This window comes from Apis laboriosa, unplaced genomic scaffold (genome assembly GCF_014066325.1).
Source record: "Apis laboriosa isolate Shangri-la unplaced genomic scaffold, ASM1406632v1 scaffold78_cov150, whole genome shotgun sequence".
Lineage (NCBI taxonomy): Eukaryota > Metazoa > Arthropoda > Insecta > Hymenoptera > Apidae > Apis > Apis laboriosa.
In genome coordinates this window covers 206,251-216,764 of record NW_025224442.1, presented here as the reverse complement: position 1 = coordinate 216,764, position 10,514 = coordinate 206,251, and the positions used below count along the sequence as shown (strand labels likewise).

Here is a 10,514-nt window from a genome sequence, read left to right as displayed (position 1 = left end):
AATTATACCAATTTATTATTTTTCTTCATTCACTATCGTTTTGGAAAAATAGAAGGAATTTTGTATCATCAGAACAAAGAAAAATCGATTCTTTTCTTTCTTCTAATCTTTTAAGAAACCTTCTAAATTTTGTGTTATTCGAATTATTCATCAATCGTATTTATGATAAAATCGAAAATTTCGAATCGAACTATATCAATTTATTATTTTTCTTCACTCATTATCGTTTTGGAAAAATAGAAGGAATGGCAAAAATGTGTCTCTCTCCTTCTAAATTTTGTGATACATTATTCGAATTATTCAGAATCGAAGTATTCATGGTAAAATTGAAAATTTCGAATCGAACTACATCAATTTATTATTTTTTTTCACTCATTATCATTTTGAGAAAATAGAAGGAATGGCAAAAATGTGTCTCTCTCCTTCTAAATTTTGTGATACATTATTCGAATTATTCAGAATCGAAGTATTCATGGTAAAATCGAAAATTTCGAATCGAATTACACCAATTTATTATTTTTCTTCATTCACTGTCGTTTTGGAAAAATAGAAAGAATTTTGTATCATCCGAACAAAGAAGAATCGATCCTCTTCTTTCTTCTAATCTTCTAAAAAAACCTTCTAAATTTGTGTTTCAAATTATTCATCAATCGTATTTATGATGAAAATTTCGAATCGAATTACACCAATTTATTATTTTCCTTCACTCACCGTCGTTTTGGTCGTGAGCGCTCTGATGATTCCATCGGAGTTCACCTGAAGGAGGTGGGCAGCCCAACGAATCTCCGCATCAGAACCGACCTCCACCCCCTCCTGGCCATGCCTCATCTGCTTCCTGTGAAAGTACACGTTTCCAAGATGCAGAACGCTGGCGAGAATTTTGAAAATCGTGTCCTGCTCCTCCGAAGTGAATCCCAACACTTGCATGGCCGACAGGAGGGCTTTGAAGTCTTGGGTATCGGTCTTTCCATCGATTTCGCAGTTTCCACCCTGTGAATGAATTTGTGGATTAATGCCAGGCGTGTATGTACACCCTCCCCCTCCCCGTTGGTGAGGAAATTTTTCGAAAATTTTGTAAAAAAAAAAAAAAGACCTGGTTCAGGTAAAAGTACTTGTCGGGCGTGAGCAATCCGTATTTGTCCCTCAGCTGTTGATCGAGACCGGCCAACAGCTCGTAGAACACGTGATAGTTCCTTTCTTCTGGCGCTTGCGTGACTATTCTACTTTTTTCGAGGAGATACTGAGTTATCCTTCCCCCCACAATGACTCCGCTGAAAAAGTAATTGGCGAATTAATAAGAACGTATCAGTTAACGATGAAAGCAGATAATTTCTCTTTACGCTTATTATTACATGACAAAACTGATTTTCTAATGCAAACATTCGAAGAAATAAATTAGCTTGGTTTTATTACTAATATCTCTTTACGCATTTTAAACACAATGATTATCTTCTTTAGTTCGTAAACGCCTAATTCAAAAGTGTCTAATATATACACACATATATATATATATATATATATATATATGTACACAACAAATATTACACAGATTACACAGGTAAATGAAGCGAGCATTCGGAGAGAAAAGTCGTCGTTAAAGAGGAGAAAGAATAAATAAATAAATAAATAAATAAATAGGTAGATAAAAGAACAATGGGGAATCGTTCGTTATTAAATTTCTCGTTTCTTACTCACTCTCTGAAATACACTTCCAAATATTTTCCGAATCTGCTGCTGTTGTCGTTCCTCGGCGTTTTCGCGTTCCCAAAGCTTTCCAGCAATGGCGTAGCCTCGAGAATTTGCTCGGTTACAAGATTGTTCGGCGCGCGGTTAACAGCTGCCAGATATTGCATTACTAGTTTCGTGGATTCCGTTTTTCCTGAACCGGATTCGCCGGAAATAACAACCACTTGATTCGCGCTGGCGTTATTCGCGGCGGTCACTTGGCTGTACGCCGACGAGCCCACGGCAAACAGATGACTGCAAATTGCAGAGTGGTAGTAAAAATATTGATTGAACGAGGGAAAGAGGAGGATGGAATCTGTTCAAATGTGAAATTACTTAATTTCATAAGTAGATTAAATTCATTTTTAAACTTATGAATTCTTTTTTTACAAGAATTATCGAAGAAAGATTCATCGAGGAATTATTTTTTTAAATAATTAAGCTCGTTTTGTTTTATTGTATTTATATTATGTAAATTCGTAGATTTTTTCTTTTTTTTTTTTTTTTTGTAACTCACGGTGGCAATGTGCCAAGTATTCGTCCTTCGTAGAGTTTCACTTGGTCCAATCCGTAAATGTCGAACATTTTGTAAGGGTTCACCGCCACCAGGATGCTTCCTGTGTAAGTCTGAGAAGCGTTGATTCGATTATGTTAAAGTGTTGATGGAAAAGAATGAAGGTATGAAAAAAATAGGTAGAGATACGCACGTATATTAATTCCTTGTCGTATCGTATTTTCAGGTTCCATAATAGAGACGCTTCGTTTAAGTCACTGTAATTATTAATTGAGAACAGCGATTAATCTCTGTTGCCTGAGGTAGAAATTTTTCACCCGCGATATCGGATTATATAAAACTCACGTTAATTGGATCATGTCTTCGACTCCATTTTGCCCAAGATCCTGCCTTGGCTTTACTCCGCTTAAATTGGTGAGGGTGAAGATCTGGGGCTGAAACGAAATTATCATCAAGTCATAATAAAATCTTCTACAATTCAATTCTTAATTTTCGAATTTATTTTAATTTTATATTAATTGAGATCAAGATTTTCAATAATCTGAAAATTAGAAATTTTCTCAACTCTCTAAATTAAATAAAATAAAATCTTCCTTAATCGGATCTGTGACACCAATCTCAATAATCAAAAATAATTTCTAATTCTTCTAATCCAGTTAATTAATTAAAATTATTCGTTTTTTTAATTAAAATAATTAATTAAAAAACGAAACGTTTAAAAAAAAAATTAAATTCCTTCCAAATAAAATATAATCTTCGATAAATCAATTTAACAACAATTTCGAAATTCATAATTCTGTTTTTTTTCCAGTGCTTTGCAATCTTTCGACGATTCGCAAACGATGATTTTCCTCGCACCACATTACATTTTCGACGATCACACGAACGCATAGGTACGCCAAGGTTTCCGGTGTCCTCTTTATCTTCTCCCTCAAGGTTGTCCCCAGGGTTCTGGTCCTCCTCCGTGTACCCTGCCTCCTCGAGAGCCTATCATCGCCATCACTGTCATCGCCATCATCCCTTCTCGGACAAATCCGAGAAATGTGCCGATCGCGGGACAAATCGAGGCTCGAGCCATCCTCTCGAAAGTATCGGTCGAAGGCCGGCTTCGAATCCATCGACTTGGTCATTTTGTAATACTCCTCGGCCAACTCTTGCCGCGGAACGCGTGGACGCGCGTTCAAGGCGTCCTTGAGGCCGAAGACACTTTCCTTCGAGCGTAACCTTGACTTTTGAGCAGGAACATCTCGGCTCGCCGTGTCCATGACAAATTTGTGACACTGGCATGTCGAGGAACGTCTTCCAGTGTCCGATCCCTTCCTTGAATCGAGCTGGAGCTTGCAAGTGTAGTTTCGATACGAAGAATTCGACGTAGAGGGTTCCAACTTTTGCCGATACATGGACAAAGAATTGTCGGAGGAGCGACGATCCTTTAGCTTGGCCATTGACATCTCAGAAGGAGATATGGAGGATGAGAGGATAATGTTAATTCTTTTCAATTTTTTTTTTATAATTTCTAGAATGATAATTCCTATTTTTGGAGAAGGCCAAATTTCTTGGAGGACGATTGTTGTCGAATTATTTTCAATTCAACTCGAAGGATTGCAAGGATTGGAACTATGACGATTTCCCACTCGAGCCATTCCTATTTCTTTTAAGAAAGAAGGAAGAAGCGGAAAGGAAGATTGATTTCTTGATTATTATAGAGAAAGACGATCTTTTACTTCGTCCATCACCACTTCACGATCGTATATATTTATACGGTATCCACTTCACTCTTCGTCACAATTATTTATCCAAGGCTAAGAAGCTCTCCAAACTTGGCCGTTTCCATCCATCCTTTTACGCGTTTCTCGCTCCGTTCTTCCGTCCACTTTTTTTGCCCGATTTTCTCGACTGTTGCGACCCGATCTCCGGCAGAGAGAATGCACGATAAAAAAGGAAGATTCGCGCGAATTCACATAAGACGCGAAAGCCACTCACGTGAGACTTAACCGGATACCGGGTTGCCTGAGTTTGCAGTTGCGATTCCATTGGCGTCGCCGCGTTTCGCGTTCGCGTTACACGGGGGGGAAAGCACGATCCACGGAAAACGTATGAACGTTCGCGCACGGAGGCTTGGCCCCCTCGCGATATTAATAAACAGAGACCGTTACCGGAGTTTTTTAACCAACTCGCCGATCCTTCATGGCGCCGTAACGATGAATCGAAAGCGTTTCGTTTCGTGTGCCGCGATATATTTCCTTTGCGAAATACACGTGTCGAAATTTACACGATCAACCAGTTTAACCAGTTCAACTGATTAATAAGGAAAAGTTATGAACGAGTCGATCTTTTGGCAATTCGCAACGATCGTCGCGAGGGGATAATTGTTACGACGATGCTCGAATTCGATTCGAATTGATAAAAGGATGGAGAAGTAGCGAGAAAGTTGTTTCGTAGATGGATCTGGGAAGTTTTATAGGAATTATATTTTTTAATGAATGCGGAGTGGAACAAGAGAGAAGGCTCTTTGTTATATTATTCGTCGCTTTTCCACGAAATTGTCGCGAGATTTTCACTTGGAAAATCCAATGAAATCCGAAGAAAATTTTGATAATATCTCTATACACGTGGAAAAATGTGTGTATTCATTTTCGATATCAATACTATTGCATTGATCGAGATCGTATAAAGGAGACGTTTAATCCTTTTAACTGATAGCAGCATATCTGACGACAGAATTATAAGTCGTGTAATATTAATCGTACAACGATGGCAATTATAAGACCGAGTCAGTTCTACGCCTGTGTGCATCGTTAACTATAATAGGACACCGTACAACTGGACTCTGATGCACGACAATGCATCGAGAAATCGGACCACGCGGTGAAAAATAATCGATACTACAAGCGGAGTCTCGGTCGTTCGACCGATGAATTAAAAATCGTACAAGAAAGAATAATCTGCGCCGATTCTTTTTTCATAAAAGAAGGGGGACGTAGCGCAAACGTAACGATTTATCGAAACCGCTCTACGCCTCTGAATTTCTCTCCCATGTCGTATCGAAACAATATCCAAGTACGGACAATGGTTGGAAATTTTTTTCCGTCGAGAAGGAAACGTAATGATCTCTCGGGGTGTGCAATTAGCGCTTCGAGCATTGAATTTAAACCTCGTTTCTTCCAGATCTTGAAACAATTTACCACTATTATTACGACTATTATCGTTACCTCAAACGGTATCTTCCTACCTTATACAAACTATACAAAACACCTGTTATTATTTAAACACGATTTATTACATATCATATATTTTCTAAATTTTGAAACAGAATTTTTCCTCGATCAACATTCTTCTTCACTTTTCTTCGTGCAAAATCGTAAATAAGATGGATAATATTTTCCCGCGATTAAATATTGTCACAGAATTATTTGCACGAAAGTTAATCAATTGTTATTGCAACTTTCACGATGTTTGCAAGAATACAGCCAAGATATTTGTTCTTGGCGCGTGTAAAACGTTTCTCTCTAACTTGAGCGAATTCGAGCCGAATAATGGGAATCGATCATTCATCTCGGCCGAATAGATCCAAGATCCGATGGGATTTCGAAACGAATTGACGAAAGTGAAAGAGAGGAAGGCGAAAAAAAGAAAAAAACGCGGGGGAAAAAGATTGCGTTGTGCAGAATACGGCTTTGTCCTTGGAGCTTGAAAGTGCAAGAAGGTGTCGCAAACATCGGCCGATACGCTGCCCCTTTTCGATATGCACTTTCACGCGTGGATCGATACATCGGTGTGGACGATAATTTTCCAACATAGTATACTCGCAGTCCACTTTCGCGGAAGTATTTCGCGGTATTCGACGAGAGGTATGCGTGGCATCCGTCTCGACTTTCTACCCGCGCCACCATTCGACCATCCTAGCTAGCCCCGTGTCACGGAAATCTCGTTTCTCGATTCTCTTCCTGTGATGACGTGAGATGTTGTTGTCTATTGGGACAAGTTGTGATTAAGAAATTCTTGAAATTGATACGAGGAATTTGGATATTCGAAAGCTGTAATAGAAATTCTACCAGTAATGAAATTGAATATATTTTTATAAATCGAGTCTTACTTTTGCTGCTACCAATAATAATTATCTCGAATAGTAATTATTAAAATAAATCATCATTTAAGCAACATCGTCGTAATAATAGTCTCATAGTCATGATAAATTTTGCAATCATTGTTAATTAAACGCAATTAAATTGAATTAATATAATATTTTCAAGCAACCTCGTCGTCGTGATAAATTCAATCTCGTAGAAACCGAGTATTATCCTTTTGCTGCTATTAATACCGCGTAGCAATTATAACAAGATGTTAATATATTCGGATGAATTATATGCTTTGCTCAAGAGGATGCCCTACATAAATTAAACTAACATAACATACCTTCCTGCCAGCTGAATATTTCAAACTGGATCGTAACAATAATTGGAGATTAAATGGTAATTAAGACAGATATCTTATCTTCCATTATCGTAAAACTTTTCGTTAACTGTCTTATCTCCGTCATCTATACTCGAACAACATACAACCAGTTCCAACTGGTATCATCATTTGCATGAAAATTAAAAATTATATTTTCCAACCACCCACCACGTGACGAGCTACAATGGTAATACAGTCCTCCGGTTCTCCATTGTTCAAATTAGCCGAGCAAAAAGTCAATGGAAACATAGTAAGAACCTCGCCCGAAGCGAGGCTCACTTTAAGGAAATGCAGAATAAACCGGTTGCTCCTTGGCCTCGAAGTGGCCAACTAGTATTGTTGACTACTCTCTAACACGCGTCCATCCAGTTCCTCCGTCCCTTCGAGAGATAAAGAAACGTGGAACGTGGTTTCATTGGTTAACGTCGTCTGCCAGCCAAACGGTAAATAATCCGATTTCTATTCGCTTGGACGAGAGAGAGAGAGAGAGAGAGAGAGAGAGAGAGAGAGAGAGAGAGAGAAAGAGAGAAAATTCATCTTTGAGCGTTGATAGAAGGAACGATTCTTCGTGCATCATAATCGAGGTTGTGTCACAGATCTTGCATAACTTATCCGGCGTTTTGAATCGAGAATAATATGCGCGATCGATGTGTCCCACATTTTCACACTCGTCATTACTCTTCTGACGTCTCTCCATTCAACGTTGCTTGCCTTTACTACTATAGGGGAGGGGGAATGGTAAATTGATTTCTCATACCTTGCCGGCGATCACTGCCTGCACCGAGAGAACATTGGCGGCCCTGTGGTATTCCAACACCTCTCCCGGCAACACGTGGCCGACACCTGGGTCGAACCACACCAATTCACCCTGGAAAAAGAAATGGAATAAAGAAAGGGTGAAGAGAATAATTAAAAATATTAAAGTGTGGATTGGAATAAATTAAAGGGGAGATTGGCAGAGGTGTGATCATTTTTTAATAGGATTCTTCGTACAAAACGTATGAATTCTTGTGGTTCACAGGCTCGAGATTATTTCTTGCAAGAAATCTTAAACCATTTGCAATTATTATTATCATTGGAATGGTTAATCGGAAGAAGAAGTGAACGAATTTGAACAACAAATTTATATTTAGATATATCCTATTAAAGAACCTCAAGTGACAAAATTCCAACGATCTCGATGTAAAGAAGATTGAAAGAATTTCTTCGAGAAAGAAATAGAAACATGGAGAAATATCGCAGATACCACCAAGAAATTCCACCAATTCGATCACAAATAGGGATTATTCACTGAAAATCATGAGAATTAACATATTTTTCCACCATAACTTTGCCATGCTAACCGTTTTCACGTTCCACGTTGGGCATACAGAGACACTTTCAACCTTGCCAGCACTGTTGGTCGAGTGAACTTTCCTCTTCCCCGTGCAGAATCCAAAAATCGAGGACGTAGTCACGGGTGAGTTGGATCGGCCGCTGTTGGCATCGCTGTAAGCCCTGACATGGCTCCCCGTCTTCTTCACGTAATTCGACCTCTCCTTGCTCCGTTTCGTCGAGATGGGCGATTTTCCATCGATCCCCTTTGCCCGAGTCTCGACCGAACACCTTCTCGAACTTTTCACGCAACCGGGAAGAGTGGTCGCCAGTCTGCTCGCGCCGATCTCTCGTTCCGTCGAGCGAAAGTTCTCCACCAACCCGCTTCGAGGCCTCGTTCCGCGCCTGGCCGCCGAATCCTTGCACCCGGGATCGATCTCCGCCCTCTCGCCGCTCGTCGCCTCCCCCGATTCCCTCTTCCCTCCTTGGGCGCTCTCCTTCAAACTCTGACTTCCCGACCGAGATTCCCCTCGAACCTCGACAGAGTCATCCCGACCCCCCTCGACGATCCTCCTCCGCGACATGGCCCTGCCTCTATCGACCCCTACCTCACCCTCGACCCTATTATCACCACTATCTTTCGAATCAGCCTTGCCACCCTGGCTCTGCAAGCCCTTCGACGTTTTTCGATACACTTTGGCGTAAATCGCATTTCCGTGGGGGCTGCTCGTTCTCGTGCCGATCGACGCTGGCGAGGGATGGCGGTAAGGAGGGGTGTCGGGCACAGGATCGCGAAGGTGGCTGGCGCTCGTGCGAAACTCGACCGAATCCACCGCTCTCTCCGCGCAGCACGAGGCCCTCCTCGACGTGGCCGCGTTCGAGGGCAACGAGCTCTTCCTTCTTCGTATCCTTCCGTAAACGGGCGGCTCCCTTCTCACAGCATCCTTGGCAAGCCTGGGGTTGGCCCAGTCCTCGGCCGAGATCCTGGCCGATCTCGACGCGTGAATTATCTTGGGCAAGGTCGACGGTCTCGGGACAAGGCCGCGGGTAATGTCCTGCAGTCTGCTGGTGACTGCCAGGAGATCGCACACCGACTTGGACTCTCTCTCGTCCTCCTTGCCCCACCCGTTGCTTCTCGGCCGCGGCACGCTCTTCCTCGGAAGGCAACTGGAGGAAGGTGGCCCGCCGCCACCTTTCACCTCTGAACTTTCTACTACCCTCTCCTCCGCGTTCACTCCACTACCACGGGACGTGGTAGCCACCAGGGCTGACGCGATAGGCACGTCCACGCTCGCCCTTCGACGCAATATTTCCTGCCTCGAGATCTTCCTTCCGCTCTGAACAGGTTTCCACCAACTTTCCTTGCCGCATCGCCTCGCCGTCGAGGGAAGGGTTCTAGGCCTCTCCTCCGCCGCCCCTTCGCCTTCCTCCACCCGCCTCCATCGTTCGCCCGTTTTTCTCCACGGATTTTCCCCCTTCTCCTCGCCGTACTTGCGCAGGATCTCTCTTCGGGACACAGCCACGTCTCGGGGTACCGTGTGATAAGAGAACGGCTCGCGGCCCTGCTTTCGCGCGAAATTCGCTGGTTTTTCCATGGTCGAGCGCGGGTCCAGATTCAGATTCCTGTCCCGGGCGGAGGAGGCTCGTCGCCTGGCGGCGTCGCGTTCCGACGATCCGACGCTGGTATTTGGAGCGGAGTTCGTATCTGGGTCTGGGCCGGTGGAATTATGCAATGCGCGTCGGGCGGATAACGGTTCCACGCCGGCGTGGAAAGCTTCCGAGCGAGCGAAGTTTCGTGACGGAAACCGATTCTTCGAGGTCGACGATCGCGTCGTAGGCCCGCTCTCGCCTCTCCTCTTGCACGCTATCGCGGACTCCATCCTTGCGTGGATGCGCTTCGTCGAAGCTCGGCTTTAATCCTCATTTGGAGGTTAGAATCTCCTCGATGCCGAGTGTTTACGGGATCCTTTGTTTACGAATTTATTACTCGATCGCATTTTTATGTCGAAGAAGGAGAAGGTGAGTTTGGATGAGTCGATGGTCGTGTTCAATCGTCGGCTTTGATTTCCTTTTTCTTCTTTTTACAATCTCGAAGAAGATGTGTTCTAGAACCTTGACGAAAGTAAATGGATGAGAGAAGGAACGAATGGTCGAGTTTTATCGATTTCGATAGAAATCGTCGAGATATTTTTCTGCGAAATCTCGAAGAGGGTGAGAACGGACGATTTGGTTCACTCGTCGATCTCCTCGCGGCCTCGAATTTCCTTCGACTCGCGCGACGAAGAACTGGAAGAGGCACGTGAGTTACGTCGTCGTGGCTCGTTAAGAGTCGTTTGATACGTCGTGGAAAGCTTTCGTGAGTCATCCAGTTCGCCACTTTCTATCCGAGGAGTGGTAACTGCTCGTAAAACGTACGGAACGGACGATCGACCTGTTTAGAAGCGTGGCGGTTATTCCAGGGATAATGGAATGTTCCGTCGAACACATTTTTTTAACAAAATGCGTT

General features: G+C 42.8%; 2 protein-coding genes across 5 annotated transcripts in view; one reads left to right on the top strand and one right to left on the bottom strand.

Moving 5' to 3' along the window:
- Nucleotides 1-10,514, top strand: part of LOC122719426 — a 196,327-nt gene that overhangs the window by 41,147 nt on the left and 144,666 nt on the right. The gene's annotated exons all lie outside the window — the stretch shown is intronic.
- Nucleotides 1-10,514, bottom strand: part of LOC122719425 (unconventional myosin-XV) — a 72,353-nt gene that overhangs the window by 47,077 nt on the left and 14,762 nt on the right. For both annotated transcript variants that reach the window (XM_043945197.1, XM_043945198.1), the window contains exons 3-9: nt 7,452-7,562; nt 2,585-2,673; nt 2,433-2,496; nt 2,243-2,352; nt 1,696-1,980; nt 1,094-1,271; nt 712-990 (exon numbers count right to left, since the gene is read on the bottom strand). In XM_043945197.1, coding sequence (XP_043801132.1) covers nt 712-990; nt 1,094-1,271; nt 1,696-1,980; nt 2,243-2,352; nt 2,433-2,496; nt 2,585-2,673; nt 7,452-7,562 — 1,116 coding nt within the window. The remainder of the gene's footprint in view (nt 1-711; nt 991-1,093; nt 1,272-1,695; nt 1,981-2,242; nt 2,353-2,432; nt 2,497-2,584; nt 2,674-7,451; nt 7,563-10,514) is intronic.